At 42.7% G+C, this 23,901-nt stretch overlaps 2 protein-coding genes across 2 annotated transcripts in view; one reads left to right on the top strand and one right to left on the bottom strand.

The window, feature by feature from the left end:
• prorp (protein only RNase P catalytic subunit) overlaps nucleotides 1-16,462 on the bottom strand; it is a 23,982-nt gene extending 7,520 nt beyond the window's left edge. The window contains exons 1-5 of the mRNA XM_063183612.1: nucleotides 16,268-16,462; nucleotides 15,158-16,149; nucleotides 15,022-15,069; nucleotides 14,192-14,324; nucleotides 3,577-3,690 (exon numbers count right to left, since the gene is read on the bottom strand). Coding sequence (XP_063039682.1) covers nucleotides 3,577-3,690; nucleotides 14,192-14,324; nucleotides 15,022-15,069; nucleotides 15,158-16,116 — 1,254 coding nt within the window. The 5' untranslated portion in view covers nucleotides 16,117-16,149; nucleotides 16,268-16,462. The remainder of the gene's footprint in view (nucleotides 1-3,576; nucleotides 3,691-14,191; nucleotides 14,325-15,021; nucleotides 15,070-15,157; nucleotides 16,150-16,267) is intronic.
• A 42-nt stretch (nucleotides 16,463-16,504) lies between these two features.
• Nucleotides 16,505-23,866, top strand: ppp2r3c (protein phosphatase 2, regulatory subunit B'', gamma). Its single transcript, XM_063183614.1, has 13 exons — nucleotides 16,505-16,666; nucleotides 16,989-17,113; nucleotides 17,197-17,301; nucleotides 17,534-17,646; nucleotides 18,472-18,569; nucleotides 18,826-18,896; nucleotides 21,446-21,578; nucleotides 22,072-22,127; nucleotides 22,243-22,318; nucleotides 22,585-22,721; nucleotides 22,926-23,063; nucleotides 23,153-23,212; nucleotides 23,466-23,866. Exons 1-13 carry the CDS (start codon nucleotides 16,507-16,509, stop codon nucleotides 23,655-23,657), a joined length of 1,464 nt encoding a protein of 487 aa, XP_063039684.1. The 5' UTR covers nucleotides 16,505-16,506; the 3' UTR covers nucleotides 23,658-23,866.
• The last annotated feature ends 35 nt before the right edge of the window (nucleotides 23,867-23,901 follow it).

Here is a 23,901-nt window from a genome sequence, read left to right as displayed (position 1 = left end):
GTTATCAAATGTTACCCCCTCCTCACCCTCACATCCCTGCCCAAACGAAAAAAGTTCCCCTTTTGCATCTCTGTTCCCTGTGCACGCTGGGTCATGTCGCCATGGCACAGGATAAAGCTCTTAAACAACAACACCACCACCACCAGGGCCTGACCTCGGTCAGCTTGGCACCAAGAGGGAAGTGAGAGTCACTGAAACAGTCCCAACTCTTTGCTCTTTGGACTGTGTGTAGGGCACTGATTCTCAAACTCTTGGCTGAGGGCCCACAAGTGGGCATTGAAATATTTTTTTTACAAAAGTGAAAATAATATGTGCGTGTGTTGATGTTGACTATTTATTTGAGTTGTATAGTTTATTGGGTCAGAGGTGGGCCCCAAACACTTGTGAAAATTTCAAGTGGGGCCCCAAGTTGGAGTAGGTTGGGAAGCCCTGGTGTAGGGTATTTTTTCCCCCCCGCTTGAAGTACTCAGAGGAAACCCACAATCATTTTGGTAGAAGATAATCACAACCGCCAACCCCAGTCTACTCTTGCCCAAGTCTCCAAGTCTTATTGAATGGGGCGATAGGATACAGTATGATCTGCCAAAAGCATTTGGATGTGGTCAAATGTCCCCATGCTATAAACATGTGGGGAGGCTGAGTCAACATCATAGAGAGATCTGGAGTTAAGTAGGTACTGCAGGCCTACAGCAGGGAGATGAGGGTTAATCACCATCAAAAAAGTGAGGTGCACAGTCTCAAGGCTGATGCTAAATAAATAATGAATGGCCCTGCCGTGGCTAAGCGGTGGGGCACTCGCCTGCCATGCGGCCGGGCCTGGTTCCTTTGCCGACCATTCTCTGTATCTCTCCCAATTCGCTTCCTGTCCACCTCTCACACTGTCCCATCAAATTAAGTCGAAAAAATACCAAAAGAAAGATAAATATTGCATATTAAAGCAGGCCAAATTACAAAAAGTCTGCCGACACTGACTGGAAACTAAGACAAACATTTCGGGTCTAGCCCATTTTCAATGTCTCCAGCAGTGACACAGCAAGCGAAACACCTTTCACAGACGCTGACTTGCGTTTTTTTCCCGATTAATCATCATCAAACGTACAAAGAGATGCAGGTTTTAAAAAGTCCAACACATTGTTGGTGTATCGCCTCATCACACTGCACGATTTCATGAATAACCGTGACACACAATCATGTGGTAGACACAGACATTACAGTATCATCAAGGTTTTCCAACATACATATCAAAGCGTATTTCCTTCCACATAAAAAGTTTGCCACTATTCATTGGGAATGTAAAAAAACCCGAAATCAATTCGTATGCCATATTTCAAAAGAAGTTCAAACAAAAAACAAATATTGTTTATCTGGAGTTTTTTGCGCACGGCTTGTCCTGACCCTTGCGGCACTGCTTTCCGATTTCAGAGGAGCAATGATAAAAGGTTCCTGCCAAGAACTGAGGCCGCATGTTGCCAAATGTGGGTAAAAAGAGAGAGGGAGGGAGGGTGGGGGTGGGGTGGAGGGGTAGCAGTCTGTGGAGGAACTAAAAATACTTGCTTCTTTATGGCCAAAGTCCTCATTGGCAGGGATTTAACTCAAGGAGGGGAAAAGAAGAAGCTGATGCAAACCAGCTGGCCTTCAAAGTGAGGAGGCATGGGCCTGAAATGAAACCAAGGGCTGAGGGATTTCATTTTTGTTTCTATTTCTCTGCCTGCCTCTGACTCTGACTCCAGCTGTCTTTCTATCATTCTATCTCTTTCCCTCTGCAGGTCTTAATCGCCCATACACCACTGATTCTCTCTCACACTTTCTCCCTCTCACACGCGCACACACACACACACACACACACACACACACACACACACACACACACACACACACACACACGCACACTCTAACACACTGGCTCGCTCATACACCCTCTCCTCGTAACACTGTTCTGGTGGCAGCTGCTGGGCGCGTGTGATCTAGCCTGGGGTCTACTTCAGTTATGCCTAATGGTTATTCACATGGGTTGGTGGAGCAGTGGGCTTGTGTCTTGTGCTTTCACACGTGGACATTTTCTGCGGCTCCCCTCCCCTCATCGAAAACAAAGACATTTTAAATATCAGGTGTTCCCCATTCATTTACATGAGCCGAACCCCCCCTCTCAGAGTCCCCGCCAAAAGGTTTTGGTCTCGATGAAGAGGTGGACTGTCACGATCATGTCTTGGTGGTGGGGGTCTTCTGCAGAGTGGAAAATCTGAGTGTCTAGGGGGTTAATCGTGTCTTTTCTCGCCTGCCTGCGTAGTCTCTATAAAAACCACAGACCTTCAGCAGGGCCTCGAGTCTGCTCTGCAACGCCTCTCAGTGGCCAAGGCCAATACGAAACTCTCAACTAGCCAGTTAAGACATGGCCCCTGTTATAAAGTTACTGTTACCAGGGGTGAATTTCTCAAAACCAAAGTTGCTTACTACATTAGCTACTTTGTTGTTTTCAATGCATTTTCCCATTGGCAACTACCGAAGTTGCTAACAGGTTAACAACTTCTCTTTTGAGAAACTCACCCCAGAATGGCAATGACCAAATAGTAATGTATTACTAAAGGCGTCATGACGTATTACTAAAGGTGTAATGTCGTAGTGCTGTAGTACGATGGTGGTTGTGTTTTTCAATGTTTATTTCAGCGTTCCACTGGCGGAACACTGACAGCTTGCATTATGGGGCTACAGTGAGAATCCATGTGATATAGCAGTGATTTTCAAACTGTGGGCCGGGGCCCACAGGTGGGCCCTGAGGGTGTTCCAAGTGGGCCTTGAAATAATTTTCTAAAAATCTAAATAATAATTCTGAGTGTGTTGCTTGTTGACTATATATTTCAGTGTTATACTTAATTGGGCCCGAGGTGATCCCTGAACATTTGTGAAAATTTTAAGTGGGCCCCAATTTGGAAAAGTTTGGGAACCCCTGTGATATAAGGTTCGATGCTGCAATCCTCTAGTAGCCAGCCATGCTCCTTCAGGAGACTAGGACATTAGGAGAATGAATGGAGGTCAATGGAAAGTCACGCCCTTTAAGGAGACCAGACATGATCTCACATTGTTGTGTTGGTGACACATGATATGATGTGGTTACCATATTGAAAATATTTGTTTGAACATATTCAAAGGAGACACAAAACCAAACAGAAGAGACGCACCAAACACTTCAGTCAGATCTGTTGCTTACTGTGTACCTAGTAATGATTAGTTCATGTGCCATGTACAGATATATTTTGACTGATTCCAAATAATTACTGGCACTGAGTATTTGCCTGTGCGTCCGTGGCTAATTTATTGTCCTTTGAATTGCTAAATGTTGATAATCTTTCAAAGATAATGACTCCAGTTCCACGTCAGTACTAGAGTGACTCAAGCTTTGTTCCTCTTTGACAGGACATGTTTTCACATTTTGTCGAGACTGGTGAAAGTCTCTCTCTCCCAGTCCACACCATTCTCTCTCTCTCTCTCTCTCTCTCTCTCTCTCTCTCTCTCTCTCTCTCTCTCTCTCTCTCTCTCTCTCTCTCTGACTCTCTCACATACACTTATAAGAGCACCCACCGTTTCCGACTGACTTCCTCTCTGACCTGCCGTCATATTGGCCACGTTGAGTCCGTCGATCACCACATCGAATGGTGGCTGTTTACTGACGAACTCCTTGAAACTCTTCAGCTCCTGCGAGACAGAGAGAGAGAAAGAGAGAGAGAGGGAGAGAGAGACAGAGACAGAGACAGAGGAAGAGAAACAAAGACATGTGGTTGTTTTACAGCACATTGATGCATCATCACCAGCTTTGCACGGTAAGACATGAGTAACCTCACCACCCAAGTCAAAATCTGGACATTAGACCCAAGGAGCAAGACCAATAGCTATCAGCTCTGACTAAAGCTGATGAAGACGCTGAGCACACACACACTCTCACGGACTGACTAACCAGTCTTATTTATTTTGCAATCGCTTAGCATTGCACTTGACTAGAAACACAAATCTTTTCTTCATGCCAACCCACCAATTAGTTAAGCAACGCTCTGACAGGGGTTTTAATCTCATGCATTTGTATATACAGAACTTGCTCAACCAGACCGCAGAAATAACGTGGCCATGACCATGACCCATCAAAGAATGGATCTACTTCATAATTTCACAATTCAGACCTACGTGCGTGCGTACTAATGAAACGATGGGTCCATTTACCGTTTGCCATTTGCCGTTTTGCAAGAACAAATATTCCATGTCTTCATACCATAGATTGGATGTTTCATGAACTAACCTATGACGGGGGACATGATGTTAGGCAGTAATCAATTGTTTTGAAATCATTTCCCCCCTTGAGAGATCTTGAGAATGCAACAGACAGAACACAACCTGACACACAACTCATGGACAATGACAAGGCAGTACCCAAGAAAAAAAACAAGCAGTAAGTTCTGGGGCAGAAAACAATCTGACACAAACAAACATGCAAATAAACACAAATGCACACACGCGCACACACACAAGCATACATGCATGTGCACACACGGACGCAAGCGTCACACACACACACACACACACACACACACACACACACACACACACACACACACACACACACACACACACACACACACACACACACACACACACACACACACACACACACACACACACACACACACACACACGATGGGGTGTTCCAGTATGTTGCCACAGAATAGTCTGTACTTCCTTCTCAGCTTTCCTCTTTGTTTTCGCTTGAATTGGACCCTGGAATGTCTCCACACACAAACGTGCCTGGCGGAGCTGGCCTGTGTGTGTGTGTGCGTGTGTGTGTGTATGTGTGTGTGTGCGCGTGTGTGTGTGCGCGTGTGTGTGCGCGTGTGTGTGTGTTTGTATGTGTATGTGTGTGTGTGTGTGTTTGTATTTGTGTTTGTATGTGTATGTGTGTGTGTGTGTGTGAGCGCACGCGTGTGTGTGTGCGTGCGTGTGCGTGCGTGTCTGGGGAATTTCCCCTTTTGGAGTCCCGCCAGGCAGGCGGCTGGCTGCTTCACCTGCAGTCAGGGAGCCATCTTTATTTTATCCCAGAAACATGGCCATGACTCCATATAGCGCCATGACCACAGGGCCAGGGGGATGACAAAGAGAGGGAGGGAGAGGGAGGGAGAGGTAGAGAGAGAGAGAGAGAGAGAGGCAGACAGATAGACAGATAAAAAGAGAGAGAGGGAGACAGAGATAGACAGATAAAAAGAGACAGGGACACAGAAAGAGGGATAGAGAGAGAGAGAATGGGAGAGGGAGAAGAGAATATTTCACACTGGGGCGTTGCAAGACTAATTTTACTGGGGATTTACACCGAATTAGACTGTGCTCAACCCAGGGTAGCGAGCAGTTGTTTAGCTTATTTACAGTGTATATATGGTACTGTGCTTAGCTCATCTTTAAATTTACATTCAAGCCAAACAGGCTACTCCGCTATAAGTAAGCTGGAGGTCATTGCTGGTGTTTTTGCTGTTATTCTACATTTGAACTTTTTTTTGTTGCTGTGTTGTACTGTGCTATCCAGCTGATACAAGCAATAGGTAGCAACCATTGAAAAGGGAAACTTCCAAGTTTATACGTCTCGCTCCTGCCAGTCATAAACAACTGTGTTCCGAGATAACACGAGAGTTTTTCATCTTGCCAACTAAACCCAACATTACCCAATCACACAAACACATCTACAGTACTTGGTGTACTGCATGTGCGTGTGTGCTGTGTGTGAGAAGTCTTGTTTGCATGCATGCCGGCATGCATGTGATTGGCGTCTTCTTTAGAAAAGAATGCGTCAGCTGCACACATTTGCATAGTCATGTTTGAAAAGCATGCGCAAGAACAAATGCAACTCTGATGATCAGATAAGGCACCTTTCACAGGAACACAAAGTGGAGGAACAAGGAAGGAAGAAGAGAGGAAGAGAAAGAAAGGCAGACAAGGAAGGGGGAGGATACAAATACCAGAAAAAAGCAAAAGCAAGAACATAAGCTAGGGGAAGGGGAGGGGGAGGGGTGCTGGACATTTGGGGAAATTCCTCTCCATGTGAAGGGGGTGGGGGGGATGTGGTATCAGGGGTTAAGCCTGCCGCAATTATAACAACAACCAAAAAAAAAATCCCTGAAAATGGCACAGGAGGCGACTGACTGGCGAAGCTCCATATTTCTGGCCGCGGGACTGGCAATAATAATAACTGAGTTGAGTGCTGCTCACTGCTCCTGCTGCATGCCAAAAATATGTAATGCTCCTCGTGCTACACACACTGTCTGCAACACACTGAAGTCAACCGTTTAAAAAAGCGCACTGACCTCAACGTAAGCTGAGCCTGAGCTGTGGCGCAAGTGCAGTGTGTATGTCTCTGGGCGCCTTTGAACCTGTCTGGCTGCCTGGCCAGTGGGGCAGGCTTAAAGCAATTGCATTTTGGATAGTGATATCATAACAAATATTTAAAAAGTATATTTTGCAACAAACTACAACACAACCATTTACTAAAGTTTGGACAAAATTGTCCAAGAAAAATAACATTCAAATCCAGAATGCATTGTTGAAGCCGTTTGGTACAGATGGAATCACCTGCAATCCGGAAAAAAAAACCTATGGTACATCATAACAACATTGCTATGACCTTACAGAGAGTCTTACCTAACCGCTTAAGACTTGGTGATCATCACAATTTTGGAAAAAATAAATAAATAACAAGTTGAGGCTCCGCACAAACAAGTTAAAGCAAGGCAATGGCCAGCCAGAAAGATTTCATTCCCCCCGCCACCCTTTATTACATTGTTTTACTATATTGCTGGTGTGACATATTGCCCTCGCTCACGCTGGTGTGACTGTGACATATTGCACAGATGAGATGACTGCCAGCTGGCCTGCCTGGCCTGGCCTGCTGCTATCTGCAGAGAGCATGGCTGTAGCGAGCTCAGGCGCAACGAGAACAAAGGCGGAGGGAGTGGAGCGGAGCCGAGCGGCGAGTGGAGGGTGGAGGGTGGAGAGCAGGGCAGGGGATTCCCCAGTCAGCCCAGTCAGGAGGTCAGGTGACAGCTGCTGCTGCCCTCCGGTGGGGTACAGACAGATGATGTATTTTTACAACCCGTTTGCGTCTGCTGCGTGCGTAAGTGTGCGAGTGTATGTGTGTGTGTCTGAGTGTGTGCAAACAAGTGTGCTCATGTGTGCGTGTGTGTGTGCATGCGTGTGTGTGTGTGTGTGTGCCTGTCTGTGTACACATATGGTGCACAAGAGTGTGCTTGTGCCTGTCTGTGTGTACGCCAGTGTGTGTGTGTGTGTGTGTGTGTGTGTGTGTGTGTGTGTGTGTGTGTGTGTGTGTGTGTGTGTGTGTGTGTGTGTGTGTGTGCGCAAGCAGGGGGGCACCAGATGTAACTGAGCAGCACTATCACTTTCACCTGCATACAGTGCTGCCCTGCACAAGACCATTTATATATTCCATACAAGAAGACAGTTCACCTCAGACTTCATGGGCCTGCACTTCCCTTGGTTTGCTGAGCTTTCACAACAGCTACTGTACCTTATACCCCAAAAAACTTGCTACATTTCCATCTGACCACCACCACCACACGCACACGCACAGACGCACGCATGCACGCACAGCTTGAAAACAAGTCTTAATGCTGCTTATGAGATGACTATCTAACTAACACCTAGCAGCTTTAAAAATGAAACTAGACCACACCCTGTGAACAAAACAACAAAAGCGACCAGCTCGGGGAAATGCCATTTTCCATCCTGCAAAAGTAACACAAAAAAAAAGACAAATGGAACACTAACGAAAAATGGCAGAGAGGTGAGAGAGAGCAAACACAAAGACAAGGAGGTCACGATGAACTCCCTTTGACCAGGAAGAAGATTAGCGGCATTAGCGATACATGCACAGCATATATTTCTGTTTCTCTTTCTTTGCTTTGGCAGAGCATGTAAAGACGACATCCCCCTAGCGGGATTTATCTCCTTCCTCCAGTATCTGCTCCAAAAAAACAGAGAGAAGCAAAACAAATAAAAACTTGAGACTCACGTCTTACCAGCAAGAACTTCAGTTCAGCCCCTTGAAGGGTCAATGCGCTCAGAATAACAGGATATTCTGGATCAGGCTTTTCTGTCTTCGACAAAAAAACCTGACGCCAGGATTTTCCCCAAACTGGTTGAACACAAACGCACCCCTTAACCCCCTCCGTGCAATCACCTCAAGGGAAACAGACGGCACATGTGACTGGATTTCAATCCCAGAGACACATACACGTATATCTCATATCCATATATTTCTCGCTGAATGTGGAAGTTCATGAACTTGAAGAAGCCACTCAATACTTCTTGTCTTTTTATGGGCAAGAGAAACTTTCAGACCTACAGTAAATTCTTTTTTCTACTTTAAGAAGTGAGCACATTCAAACGGTCACAGATTTTTAAAATATTACCGGATTGCCATGTGTATAACATTGTGATTCTTAAAATCTACACTCTCTAAATGTGTTACCAAGTCAATATGCCCTTGGGCCTACTTGCGGCCTTCTTTCATATGACTGGTCACGTATTATCCAGAGTCTACAGTAAGAAGGGAGTGGGTGAGGGGCGGTTGGTGAACTAAGAAAAGACACGCACCTGGGGATTACTTTACACAAAGACAGGCTTCTGCTCCGGGGGGGAAGAGAAATGATCACATAATTGCTCTGTAAACACTAATGCATTTAACCTAAATGTATCTAACGCAGAGCTGCACATTTCGTTGAAATATATCACGCAGAAGGCTCAAACAACAGCCTCATTGTAACACCTGGCAGATGTGGTGAGAGAGAGAGAGAGAGAGAGAGAGAGAGAGAGAGAGAGACAGAGAGAGAGAGGGAGAGAGAGAAAGAAAAATAGAGAGAGAACCACACTGTAGTCTTACTGAATTCATTAAAAGGTCTGCAGACTCTACACCTTTGTGAGTGAGTCTGCCTAGCCTTCGACATTTGCAATGCAGTCTTGCACACCCAGCCAGCAGCCAGACATCGACACCAACACCCACAGACGCATTACAATCTGGCTTGAGTGAATCCCCAGACCTAGCAATTACGGGTAAAGACCCAGGACTCCGGGCCAGCTTCATCTCATATGCCTTCATTTGCGGGGTAGTGTGAATGTGTGTGTGTGTGTGTGTGTGTGTGTGTTAAGTGCTGACCCAGTCCACACCATTCTCTCTCTCTCTCTCTCTCTCTCTCTCTCTCTCTCTCTCTCTCTCTCTCTCTCTCTCTCTCTCTCTCTCTCTCTCACACACACACACACACACACACACACACGGACGTGCATGCGCGACACACACACACACACACACACACACACACACACACACACACACACACACACACACACACACACACACACACACACACACACACACACACACACACACACACACACACACACACACACACACACGATGGGGACTTTCCAAGGTCACTCATGTGAAAGAGGCTTTGAGGGCTGAAATGTGAAACTCTTTTGTGTGGGCCTATATGAATACTAAACAACACAGAGCGCGCTCAGATGTGCAAGCCCAGGAGACCAACACCTTGCAGGGGCACACCATAATACTTCATAATTCATCAGGCTGGGCCTTCTTTTTGCTTCGCAAAGTCGTACAGTCACAGTCACAGATGACCGGCAGTACAGTGCACAGGCACACAGCACATTTCTTTACACATTAACAGAGCAGCCATAGTAAGTCATGCATGTATCCCAAAGGTAGTCCTTGAAAGGTTAAGAAAAAAATTAACCATATAAAAAGGAACAAAAAAGTGGTATTCTGCATCTGTAATTAAAACGATAAAAAGCTGTAGGCGACAGTGAAAGCACTATTACAGCGCCGCCAGTTAGTATTGGCACCCCTTAATTTTATTTACAAAAGGTGCAATATATCCAGAAATAAATGGAAATATAAACAACTTTTACCAACAGGATCTTTTAATTGAAGGTCCAAAGATATTTAGAATAGCAAAGTATTTTTTTCCAAATGCATTTTGTCATTTCTAGCAAAAACATGAAAAAGGGCATGTCCATGAATATTGGCACCCCTCCTTAACGGGTTGGTTTCACACCATTAGACAGCAATAGCAGCATGTGTATGTGTTTGTGGGTGTGCTGTGTGTGTACTCCTTATTAATTAATTTAAAAAAAAACCTAACCCCTCTTTGCAACTGCACTTGTTGTTCTGTATATTTCCTGTGCACTTTGTATTTGCTTGTGATGTTGCCTTGATTATGTCCTCTTTTGAAAGTCGCTTTGGTTATAAAGTGTCTGCCAAATGCAATGTAATGTAATGTAATATTATGGATCTGACACCTTGCTTGATTTTTAGTAGGGTGTCCTTTTCCTAAAAGACTTTCTTACAGAATATGCAAACATGTTGTTTGTGTATATCACTGAAAAGCTGTACTATTGCTTCATCTGACCTTAAGCCATTCTTAAAACGGCTGTGCTTTCCCTGTATTCTCTTATACAGACTTCAGGTGTTCCCTTTTATGACTTTTATGAAGCAATGTGGTCTGCCTTGGCCTCCAACCAAAAACCAATACTTTGTGCAGTGTTTAACGTGGGGTGCTTATTGAAAAAAACTACCCAAAACAGTTCAAAGTTGACCTTTGGGTCTGTAGATGTTAGACCCTGTGTTTTGTCATTATTTGCACCGACTTCCACCATAATTCCTTACCTGACCCCCACATTAGAAGGATGTTCTTTACAGCTCCCCGTTTGGCAGATTTCTGAATTTATTATTTGGAGGTCTTGTTTTTGCAAATAATAGTATTTCTGGTGTCCTCAGGCAGCTCCTCTGTCTTCACATTTGTCAAGGACGCACAAGATGTAACAGGTGGCTTTTAAAAACACAAATATAAAAATTCCTTGCCTAATTCATATCCTATGGGCAAAAGCAATTGGTCAAAGGTGATTCCCATTTGTTATCTACCATATTTGAGTCAAAGTAGGTTTCCACAACGGTATCCAGTAAAGGGTGCCAATACCAGTGATTCCGGTAGCTTTACCTTCTTCAAATTTTCCCCCTTGTAGTTTAGTATTTAATGCTGCTGATCATTTTTACATTTAGTGTCAACCACAAGCTATCTATAGAAAAATCATGGTTGACCTTATTATATATTGTCTGGAGATAGGTCCCATAATGTGCTTAAACTTCAAGGGTGCCAATACTAACTGGAAGCACTGTATATGTTTACTTCAGAATGAAATATTATCCAACTTCCTGGGGGGACACGATACTGCGCGAGACTGAAACTGTGCAAATCCAGACAGGGGCGCACTGAAAACAACTGGTGCAGGTGGTTCCACCAAAGACCTCCCGAGGCCCAACCAGAAACTCCACAACCCAGCATGCACTGCACAGCCCTCTGGTGCAAGTACTGTGCTTTTGCACAAACAAGGATCTTCAATCAACATTGGCCCCCAGAAAAAGAAAGGGGAAAAAAACACATGGAGGTCCATGTGCATGTGCTGGGCTGCACGGAAAGCCCCTAGAAGATGGTCTAAAAGTGGAAGCAGACTGGCCCAGGCCTCTTGTGTACAGACGAATGCACGGCTATTTTCATCTGGAGCTGGCCATAACACACAACGCACACAACACATAACATGCACACGCACAGACACAGACGCAGACAGCACATAGAACACACAAACAGACAGGCGCACACACACACACACACACACAACACACAGCACGTACAACACAGACACACAGTACGTGTGTGTGTGTGACTGCGCGCGCACACACACACAAACATGCACAAACATGCACAAACACACACACACACACACACACACACACACACACACACACACACACACACACACACACACACAAGGGCTGAAACTGCACAGCTGGGCTCCTGCAAAGTATGGTGCTGCAAAAAGAGCTTGTCTAATTCAGGAGAGCCGCTGAGGTCAGAGGGAAGCAGAGGATGACAACAGAGCAGAACATGGGAGTACAGTATTCCAAGAACCTGGCCCAGTAATAAACCAGGTTAACTTCGCTGTGAGGTTGTGGAAGTTTCTCTTACAGATGAGCCTGTAGTGCTCATTTTCTGAAGTAAATTACGTCTGTGGGCTATCTATTAGCAGGTGTACCACTTCCTGTAACTGTACTTCCTGTAACATATCACTTAAAGGGACACTGTGCAGGAAATGGTCAAAAAAGGTACTGCAACTATGCTGCTCATTGAAACTACATGAAAGTTTACTAAGTAATAAATAAATATTTTCTAGTACGGTCCAAGTACAGTCATTTTGCAGCTAAAATGGCTATTTTTGGAAATTCAAAATGGCGGACCATGGAGAAGATCCCCCTTTTCATGTATGAAAAGTGCAATTTTTCCAGTCATAATGAATACTTGGAATTTGATGCTGGTGGTAAGTATTCATGAAAAAGGTAACATTAGTGAATGGGCAGCATGAATTCTGCAAATAAACAACTAAAAATCTCACACTGTGTCCCTTTAAGCATGTTTTTGGAATACCCCACAGATCAGAGCAGATGTCCGTCTGTCCATCCATTGCTTGGAAAATCAACCATCACTGCCCACAGGCCTGGGGTATATCTACAGTTTTTTTTCTCTGTAAGAGAAGAGAAAGCCAGGATGGTGAAATATCCAGTGTTGCACAAACACACAGACAGGCATGTGCATGAGCGCACACATGCACGCACATGCACGCTCGCACGCAATAATGGAAACAATTTCCTTATTTCTCTCGTGGCTTAACTCTGGATACATGAACTTCCTCTGAGAGAGGTTTGAACTATAGAGACTCTCTCCCTCTTGCTCTATGTCGCCACAAACAACAACAAACCTGCTTAAAGCGAGTGAGATAGATATTTCATCTGCAATATCCCTGAATGTTTATTTCTTATTCTGACATTGCCTTCATGGAACATTCTGTTATCAGTTCCAGTAATTCAGATTGGTGTTGTCATGACATGCTAAATCTTTACAAAATAGAACAACATTGATGTATTGGTAAACACTCTGCAAATTGTCATCTGACTTTCCAATATGCATTCTCTTGCAGCATGGGCTAAGGTTGCTGGTTTGACTCCCGACCTGCCAAGTTGGTGGGGGGAGTGACTAACCAGTGCTCTCTCATCCTCCTCCATGACTGAGGTACCTTGAGCATGGTACCGTCCTGCAGCACTACTCCCTTTCGGGCACCATTGTGGGCTGCACCACAGTGAGGCATACATGCAATTTCATTATGTGCAGTGTTCACTTCTGTGCTGTGGAGTGCTGTGTCACAATGACAATGGGAGTTGGAGTTTCCCAGTTGGGCTTTCATTTTCATTTTGGCTTTCATTAAAAGGTGCACTGTGTAGGATAGTGGCCAGAGTAGGTATTGCAACTATGCTGCTCATTGAAAATGCACTGCTTATTGTCAAAATTGATCCTTTCATGAATATGTAGCAAATAATAAACTAATATGTACTATTATGACCAAAGTACAGTACATTTTGCAGCTGAAAATGTCTGGAATTCTGGAAATTCAATCCCCTTTTCATATATGAAAAATGCATTTTTCCCAGTCATACATAATGGTGCTGGTAAGTAAGTACATTTGTGAATGGGCAGCAGGAATTTGGGAAAGAAATTGCTAAAGATATTACACAGAGCACCTTTAACATAGGGTAAGTGCCAAAGCGGTGCAGGCTACATTTGGGTATTTCTCAAAACCTAGTCTGCACACTTCCAAGTGTGCTCAGCCTAATTAGTCACGCCCAGTGATTGGATACTCCATAGAGTTCACCAAAGAGTATCCAATCACTGTGCGTGACTAATTAGGCTGAGCACACTTGGAAGTGTGCAGACTAGGTTTTGAGAAATACCCTATAGTTTTTAGCAGCATACATGCCTCAAGTTCAAACCAACGCTGCCATCTAGTGGTGGAAAATACATCTGCATATTTTCCACGTCTGTATCTGAGTACACCAGACAAGTGCAATGCAGCTTCTTCAGTGCATCTTTGTTTTACACACACAGCCTTCAGAAGTCAAGGACAATTTTCTATCATGGCAGCGCTAGACAATAAAGCTTTTTGAATCTTTGAATCTAATGCAATAGATAGTGTAATTTTTATTACGTCTAATATCTAGCAGCCTTCAGGGGATGAAAAGATTCCAAACCTCAGGTGTGGTCTTCTTGAAGACATCTTTGCCCTCTATCACATTCTTCATGACACTGTTTTTGAGTTCAGCGTAGTCTTCCTCAGTGAGCTCTATGGATTCCAGCTTGGAGCTACAGTTCCGGCACACCCCTCTTCAGGGTAAAACACAGGAAATTAAATTCTGAAGTCAGATCTAGACATATCAAGACTGCATGCTGAAGCATAGATGATATCTCATGGTATTAGGAGACAATGTTTGTGTATTTTATTTTTATTTTTACTTAGCTGATGCTTTCCTGCAGATTGATTTACACACACTACATTTAACAACACTTCAAATAATAATACTTTTACTTTAGTACTTTAATAACAATGTAATAATGAGACCATCATATAAAATGTATTGGATCGGTGAAGGGTTTAGAACCAATTGCTGATCCATTTGTGTTCAGTGCAGAGACTGTTAACAGGCCACTTGTGGCATTTACATGTAATTTTGCTTTTCTGACCTAAATAGTTTTGCTACCCTTTAATTGGATTGTGTAGTAAACCATTTTAGAAACCAAGGCTGTACTTCTTCCCCGGTTAACACTACATATTCAAAACACTGTAAACGGACTGCAATGTGGTAGCATATTCGGTATTCACTCACTAGACCAAAAGGGTGCATGTCAACCTGACTGTCGCTGATAAAGTGGCCTCAGGGTCTGCCTTTGAGTAATCTGTAGGCTATTCCCCTAACGGGAGCCTGTTCATGTCATCTCGTATGAGCAGCTTTGTTTTGAATGTAATGTAAGTTGCATGTATTCCCATGATGGACTTGTGTGAGGTTTGGTAAAAAAAATGTACCTGGCTGTCACACGGCAAACCTCTCCACTCCATTTCTGGCCAGGGCGACTGAAAAACAAAACATAAAAAGGTGTCATTGCATTGCAATGCACAAGACATGTATCAGTCACGATGGCAACATTGCCTTCATAGTTACCTTTCAAACCACTTTCTTATGAGGTCAGCAAGAGCCTCGTCCGGATACATCTGGTTGTCCCTCATGTGTTGCAAAACAGACAAAAGCTTTTCGTCATGCTCATGGTCAACAATGCCTCCTTCAAACAGACGCCTCCAGATGTCAAGGGTGGGAGTGACACCCTTGTCCAAGAGTTCGCTGTAGAGGGTCCATGCTGTGTCACAGCTGCCGTGTTGCACTGCAGCACCGATGGTATCGGCATAATTGCGAGAGGAGGGCGTGATGATCCTGCTGATATCCTCCAGCAGGACCAAAGTCTCTCTCCAGCGTTCTGTCTTGCTGTACCCTTTGATGAGCAAACTATAAGCGCCTGTATCCAACTTACCAAACTGGCTTTTCATGATGTCGTAAACGTCATACATTTCTGTATAGTGGCCACTTTTCACACAGAATGTTAAATATTTCAAGAGCAATTCGTAGGGTATGGTGCCTGTGTCCACGGCAACAAATGTCAGAAGAGATTTTGCAATGTTGATGTCTGCATCCTCCACCATAATGCGCAGCATCATTCCAATCTCAAAGCGATCAGGTCGTTCGAAGGTTGCTTTTATCTTCCTCCACTCTGTAGGTGGGAGAGGGTGGTCTGGTACGGTCAGGGAAGGTCTTTTCTTTAAGCCTTCTGGTGACTCTGGGGAGTCCGAGTCAGACACGTCATTCCTCTTTTGGAAACGCTCCGCAGTACGCTTAGCAGTTCCTGCTGCAAAAACTGAATTGTGATAGGTGGGTCTTTCCTTTGGGGTGAAGTCTGACTTGAAAGCTTTTCTCTTGGTGGTTGCAACGCTGTTTACGTTCTTCGTGGAAAATGTGTTTGTACCACCCACCTTCAACTGCTGTGGTATGTTCTTGTGTGGCAGCCTTGATATTCTTGGGATAACTGGGAGGATACGAAAACCTATCCTGGGTATCAGCAAGGAGCCCATGACCCGCCTGGAAATCTTTAGATATTCCCGAAACTACAATAGAAAATAAAAAGTCGGTTGAACAAAGTTAGATTAACAGGGTAATAACAGGTGTGTAACTAACACCACAAGAAGCGTTGAGAAATAAGCACCGCAATGAGAATGTACTTACAGTGGGCTACGTGTAACTGTTCTTCGCTGTCCTTGGCATCTGTAACTCTTCGTTTTTTAGAATTATTCAAGCGCATCCACTGCCAGCCAATACAATGTCGATGATAACCAAACTATTTCACGTTTATGTGTAGTTAAACATTGTTGTTTAGTTTAGAAGCATGCCCAGTGACATTTGGGACGGCGCAGACTAAAAACGTCACTACAAAACTTCCTGAAAATGAACCAATCATATCGTACATGGAAACATTTCCGCTCCGACGTCATAACAAGTTGTTTAGGATTTTTTTTGATGCGGTTGTTGTGTCAGTCTGTTGTCAACTTTATGTAGCCATGTCTAATGATAAACTTGCCCACTGGAAGAGCTTATTAAGAAAAAGAACGGCCAATTCAAAGAAAGGTAAGAGGCTGTTCATTAAAAAGACGTTTTGTGGAGGCTCTACATCCTGAAGCGATGGCGGCTAACTAGCTAATGTCTTTCACCGGCTAGCCTAAGTTGATATTCAGTTGTGAATTCAACAGTAACTTCGAGTTGGATTATTAGTAAGTGCGACCAACAGCTCTCCATTTTGACTACTAATAGTATAATGGAAGTTTTGCATACCTCTGTCGTTGTGACAGAACAAGCAGAGCATATAGTTCATGTAACTCATCCAGGTATGTTTTCCTCAATGTGTCTATACTTCTAAGTGTTCTGTTTGCTTATATTTCAATTCTTGTAGAAGAAAAGACTGAAGAGGAAAAGAAAAATGAGGAGACCGAGCTGTTCACTAAGTTTTATGCCGATTGGAAAGGAGGGAGTGAACATGACAGTTCATATAAGACCATACCGCGCTTCTATTACAGGGTAAGTTCATGCCAACATTGACTGATAATTGTGTCCAGGCCTACACCAAACCCAATGATAACAAAAGTAAACAATTTTGACAGCTTCCTGCTGAAGATGAAGTTCTACTGCAAAAATTAAGAGAGGAGTCCAGGGCAGTCTTCCTGCAGAGAAAAAGCAGAGAACTACTCGATAATGAGGAATTACAGGTGAGTTTCATGCATTGCTTGTATTCTATTTACTCCCATTCATTCATGCCTGCACACAATCAGTGGTATCTATGTAAATGATGATTTCAACTGTTATTGTAGTTGTGATAGCAAAATGTTGGTTATACTGTCTGCCCTCTTCACCTAGTCAAATTGCAGAAAAAGGAAAACGATACACCATTTTGCAGAACCATTATGTCCCATAAATATATGCCATATTATTTCTCCCCAGAATTTGTGGTTTCTGTTGGACAAACACCAGGTCCCTCCAGCCACCGGAGATGAGGCTATGATCACCTATGAGAGCTTTCTCAAAGTTGGAGAGAAAGCTGGAGTCAAGTGCAAGTAAGAGCTCATCCGTAGTTTAAGTTCTTACATTGTCTAGACTCTAGAGTAGAGTAGAGTATCATTTATTGATCCTGAGGGAAATTAAGATGTCAAGTAGCATACATACATACATAAATACAGGAGAAGACGCAAGGATATTACACACAGAATTGCACATATTCACAAATATTCACCATACATATATTTACACCGGGTCAGATCTCCCTATCCCACACGCACACACGCACGCACGCACAATCAAAAACTAGAAAAGTGTCCAAAGTGTCTAGGTGCCAAAGTCACTGTGCATAGTCCAAGGAAGAGATCCAGGGTCAAGTATCAATTGAAGAGCCAGGAATCCACATGCTGCCCTCTTTCTTTCTTTCTTTCTGACCAAAGCTAAATAGAGTCGAGTGTTTTTCTGCCAATGTTTGTAGTTATGGGTCACCTTCTGTATACTTTTCACTTTTACTGTTCTATTTATTATCCTCAACTCATCAAGCTCCATCCTTCCCTTACCTCACTCTCATCCCCTAACCCCCTCTCTCTTTCCTTTATGTTTTACTGCCCCCCTATGTCTTCCTTTTCTCCTTTTTTCTTCTCTCTCTTTCTCTCTCTCACTTTGACACACTCATGACGCACGCATACACGCACAGCGCAAGCAAGCACACTCACACACACACTAGAACTAAACTAAAACTAGAAAAGTGTCCAAAGTGTCTAGGTGCCAAAGTCACTGTGCATAGTCCAAGGAAGAGATCCAGGGTCAAGTATCAATTGAAGAGCCGGGAATCCACATGTTGCCTTCTTTCTTTCTTTCTTTCTTTCTTTCTTTTTGTGCAGACAATTCTTCACAGCCAGAGTGTATGCCAAACTCCTTCATAATGATCCATATGGAAGGATATCAATCATGCAGTTTTTCAATTATGTCATGAGAAAAGGTAATGCACATTGGCCTTCAAAGCCGACACTGTTGGACCTCTCTTGTCACACATTAGAAAATCCCAAATATCCTTTGGGATTATTAGAGATTTGTTTGTCAGTGGTTCAAGTAATGTACTTGAGTTAATGTACTTGTATTTCCTCAATTTTTTATTTTGTAACTTTTGTTTTTATTTTGTTGTGAAGCACTTTGAAGTCAATGGTTGTTGTGTTAAATGTGCTATAACGATAAAATGACTGCGTTTTCTATTGCAGTTTGGTTGCATCAGACAAGGATTGGGTTGAGTCTATACGATGTGGCTGGGCAGGGATACTTGCGCGAGTCTGTACGTACACAAAATAATACAGTCTAATGCATATAATCTTTTCTTTCCTCATACACATGCTTGCAGATTATTGAAGTGGAAATTAACAGAGTGTATTTTGTTTTCATTGAAAAGACAAAACTAATATGGTGTACTGTACATAGTGTGTGCAGTGCACAACAAAGTACACAAGCATTTCAGAACTATTGTTTCACTTTGATTAGGAAGTAGGGCTGCACGATTATGGAAAAAAAATCATAATCATGATTAGTTGGGTCAAAATTGTAATCACGATTATTAATCACAATTATTGTTTTTCTTTTTTGGCTGAATTTAAAAAATATATACAGTGAGGAGAATAAGTATTTGATCCCTTGCTGATTTTGTTGGTTTGCCCACTAATAAAGACATGACCATTCTATAATATTAATGATAAAATGTATTCTAATATGGAGAGACAGAATATCAAAAAGAAAATCCAGAAAATAACTTTGAAGAATATATTTTAATTGATTTGTATTCCATTGAGGAGAATAAGTATTTGACCCCTCTAGTCAAAGAAGACAAAATACTTGGTGGCAAAGCCCTTGTTTTCTCATACAGAGGTGAGATGTTTCTTTCAGTTAATGACCATTTTTGTGGATATGTTAGAAACGATTTTTGTCCACTTTTCTTTGCAGATCATCTCTAAATCACTTAAGTTGTATGACTGTAGATTGCCAAATGGGAGCTTCTGTTCCCTTCACAGGATTATTATAGGGTTAATGTTTGGAAACTGTCTAGGCCACTTCATGACCTTAATGTGCTTCTGCTTGAGCTACTCCTTTGTTGCTTGGGCTGTATGTTATGGATTATTATCATTTTGGGAGGCCAATCCATGACCCACCTTAAGTCTAGTGGTGGTGGGAAAGAGGTTGGCATGCAGCATTGTACGTTTACATGTCTCCCTCCATCCATTTCTTGACGATGTGAAGTTGTCCTGTGTCTTGGCCAGACAAACAACCTCAAAACATAATGTTACCACTTTCATTTATGATGTTGGAGAAGGTGTTGTTCTTGGAATCATAGGCAGCATTTCTCTTCCTCCAAACACATCGAGTTTTGTTAATGCCAAACAGTTTGATTTTGGTGTCATCTGATTCCAGCACCTCCCAATCATATCCTAATCCAGTTTGACGTTCATTGGCAAACCTCAGGTGAGCCTGAACAGGTTCCCTCTGAAGCCGGGGTACCATACATGCACTGCAGGATTTTAATCTGCTGTGGTATCAAGTGTTTCCAATCGTTTTCTTAGTGATTGAGGTCCCAGCTGCCTTGAGATCATTTCCTAGCTCCTCCCATACAGTTTTAAGGTGCTTTATCTCCTTTTTTCTGATTATTATATTCCCACAAGGTCAAATCATGTATGGAACCAGAGACGGGCCTTAGATTGATGATTGATGATCATTTTGTATGTCCTAAAATTGGGAAGAAATGCACCAACAGTTTGCTCTTTAATATCCAGGAGCCCATTTCAGCCTTGTTGAGTTCTAAAATCTTGTCCCTGACATCCTTTGACAGCTTTTTGGTCTGTCCCATGTTGGCGAGTTTAGTTTGATTGATTGACTGATTCTATGGACTGATTCTGCAGATTCAATGTGTCTTTTGTACAGGTTACTATTAACAGTTGTGTTCAATTCAGATAACGAGTTGATTGGAAGTGCCATTTGATCTGCGGGATCAGAACTCTTAATTGTTGACAGGGGATCAAATACTTATTTCCCTCAATTAAATATAAATCAATTATTATATATTCTTTAGAGTTAATTTCTGGATTTTCTTTTTGATATTCTGTCTCTCCATATTAGAATACATATTATCATTAACATTAAAGACTGATCATGTCTTTATTAGTGGGCAAACCAACAAAATCAGCAAGGGATCAAATACTTATTCTCCTCACTGTATATAACAAAATGAAATATAACCAAAAATAAATTATATATGGGATGAGCAAAATAAAAATGAAAATGAATTGTAATAATTATTTAAAGGCAATAGCATGAAACTTGGGTGGACAGATTGCTGGCCAGAAACACCAGCCTGTCAGTATGTTCTGGCTTCAAGGACGCTCTTGAAGGTAGGTCGCTATTGCCACGATTAAATCACGATTGAAATCACGATTTCAATATCATGATTTTATCACGATTTTCGATTATTTTCGATTAATTGTGCAGCCCTATTTGGAAGCATTTCAGTACTATAGGTTCTCTTTGATTAGGAGTTTTGGTTTGTTAAGTTACTCTGCACATTCAGAAGTGAATCTATCTTTAGCTGACAGTGTGTCCTAGTATATTGTTTACATGTATTGTATGCAAGGACTTGGAGATTTACAGAACAGTTTTTAATGTATGTATGCATTCTTACTCAATTTTTATTACAAGCTTTTGCATGTCAGTTATTGTATGCTGTCATCATTTCTCACCCACTATATGCTTACAGCACGGTTTACACTATTTCTCTTTTGTATTTCTGATACCCTGTGTGTGTGTGTGTCCTTTGTATATGTATTCATGTTTGGTGTTTGAAAGGACTTGGAGAACTACATCCTTGAGTTGATCCCCACCCTGCCTCAGCTGGACGGCCTGGAGAAGTCATTCTACTCTTTCTACGTCTGCACTGCCGTCCGCAAATTCTTCTTCTTTCTCGACCCTTTACGCACTGGTATGCTCTTTTGTTCACTGAGAGATCCAATTGGTCTTACTGAAGATTTTCTAGGCTCTGCCCTTACAACGCCTCTGGCCTTACTCTTTTACGTGGCAGTTGACCAATTCTGCATTCCGCGTCATGTTTTTATTTGAGGGAGAGTGATGGATATCCCCTGTACGTCGAGTCACTGAACCCAATCGTGCTCAATTCAAAAGCAATAGTTGTTAGTTTAAAGAACATTTGGCATGGATCTGCCTTGAGCTTCCTCTCAAACCTCAGGCTATCACTTTTCTCTGGTTCTTGGGACAGAAAATAAACGTTGTCCTAAAATGAGTTGTGTTATAGAGGGATACGGTCCAGGGATACTTCTCTGACTGACCAAAGCTAAATAGAGTCGAGTGTTTTTCTGCCAATGTTTGTAGTTATGGGTCACCTTCTGTATTATACTTTTCACTTTTACTGTTCTATTTATTATCCTCACCTCATCGAGCTCTGCATCTGATTCCAGGCAAAATAAAGATACAGGATATTCTGGCTTGCAGTTTCCTGGATGACCTTCTCGAGGTACCGAATTGAAATATTTTGTTTGGAAAAAATATGAGCTACTCTGAACTGACTTCATTTTTTTCAGTAGTTATAACGCTGCAGTCATGTTTCTTTTGTTTCTGGTCTGTGGTAGTTAAGAGATGAGGAGTTGTCCAAGGAAAGTCAGGAGGCAAACTGGTTTTCAGCACCTTCTGCTCTCAGAGTATACGGTAAGCTTCAATTGCATCTTTTAAAAAAAAAACAATGTTTACATATTTGCCGTCATCCCATAATCAAACTCTTAGCACATCTGTGGGTGGGTTTTCTTTGTCCAAGGTTGCCACTTGCTACTTTATTTCTACAAAACCATCAGCTGCCTCCAGCTTCAAAACCTCAAGTATATTTGTACAAGTATGTTTGTATGTTTGTCGTGCAAACCCAAGAGGTTGTTAGCGCAGCACTACAATGTACCCATACACTGCCTCGCTTGTTCTAGGTCAGTACCTTAACCTGGATAAAGATCACAATGGTATGCTGAGCAAAGAAGAGCTTTCTCGTTATGGTACTGGAACACTAACAAGCGTCTTCCTTGACCGAGTGTACCAAGAATGCCTGACCTATGATGGGGAGATGGTAAGAACACACACACACACACACCCCGCAGAACACTGAATAACAATGACACTATTCAGGAAATATGCCCCCAATGTGACCACTTAACGAGGTCAACCACTTAAAAGTTAATGTTCACCAACTTCTGCTCCACTCTGGGGTTGTAAGACATTCTGAAAAGTGTCGTTTCCTCCCTTTCCTCCCCCTCTTCCCATTTCATCTCAGGATTATAAAACGTATCTGGACTTTGTACTTGCTCTGGAGAACCGTAAAGAACCTGCAGCTCTTCAGTACATCTTCAAGCTGTTGGACATAGACAACAGGGGCTCTCTCAATGTCTTTGCTCTCAACTACTTCTTCAGAGTAAGCAGCACTCCCTCCACCATCCGATATCCAATTGGCTAAATGTGGGTTGCGAATATTGTCAAAGCTAATGTCAATTTTCTCCTTAGGCTATTCAAGAACAGATGAAAATACATGGACAAGAACCGGTTTCTTTCCAAGATGTAAAGGTACACACACACTTTTGTTTATCGTCAACTACAGTGGGCCTACACAGTTCCTTCAGAGTGCACGCTAAATCAAAATGGTTGCCATTGTAATCCCATTACATTTAGTTATTTGACCCCACCGTCTCCAAAGCTTTATTTTCAAACACTTTAATAAACCCATATGGACAACCATGTGGTGTTCCACCATGGCTGAGACTTTGGTTGATTTTGTTTCAACTGTAATAACCCCCTGCTTTTGTGGCTGTGACTGCAGGATGAAATCTTTGACATGGTGAAACCCAAGGACCCTTTAAAGATCACCCTACAGGACCTGGTTAACAGCGGACAAGGGGACACGGTGACCAGCATTCTAATCGACCTCAATGGATTTTGGACCTATGAGAACAGGGAAGTGCTGGTGGCCAATGATGGGGAAAGCAACACAGCGGATATCGATGACACATGACGCTAATCAAGAAACAGGGGAGTACTGAAGAGAAAAATTGACATTTTGTCTACTGTAGACTATGACCAAAATGGAACTCCTGTACAGTTTAGGGACTCTCGTCTGATGTATGCCTTTTTTGTCAATGAATGCAGGCAAAACGGTACATTTCTGTTGAATTTACAAAATAATGTTTTATTAACATAAATAAACGTTACACTTTTTTTTTACTTAACTGTAGTGACGTGTAGATAGTACACCAATT

This window comes from Engraulis encrasicolus, chromosome 19 (genome assembly GCF_034702125.1).
Source record: "Engraulis encrasicolus isolate BLACKSEA-1 chromosome 19, IST_EnEncr_1.0, whole genome shotgun sequence".
NCBI lineage: Eukaryota > Metazoa > Chordata > Actinopteri > Clupeiformes > Engraulidae > Engraulis > Engraulis encrasicolus.
The sequence above is the reverse complement of the archived record's forward strand: the minus strand, read 5'-3'. Positions and strand labels throughout refer to the sequence as shown.

Coding starts and splice junctions, on each gene's coding strand:
- ppp2r3c (XM_063183614.1), top strand. CDS start 16,507: ATGGAAACATTTCCGCTCCGACGTCATAACAAGTTGTTTAGGATTTTT. Junction 17,114..17,196: donor TACCGCGCTTCTATTACAGG/GTAAGTTCATGC, acceptor CAATTTTGACAG/CTTCCTGCTGAAGATGAAGT. Junction 22,128..22,242: donor TCCTGGATGACCTTCTCGAG/GTACCGAATTGA, acceptor GGTCTGTGGTAG/TTAAGAGATGAGGAGTTGTC.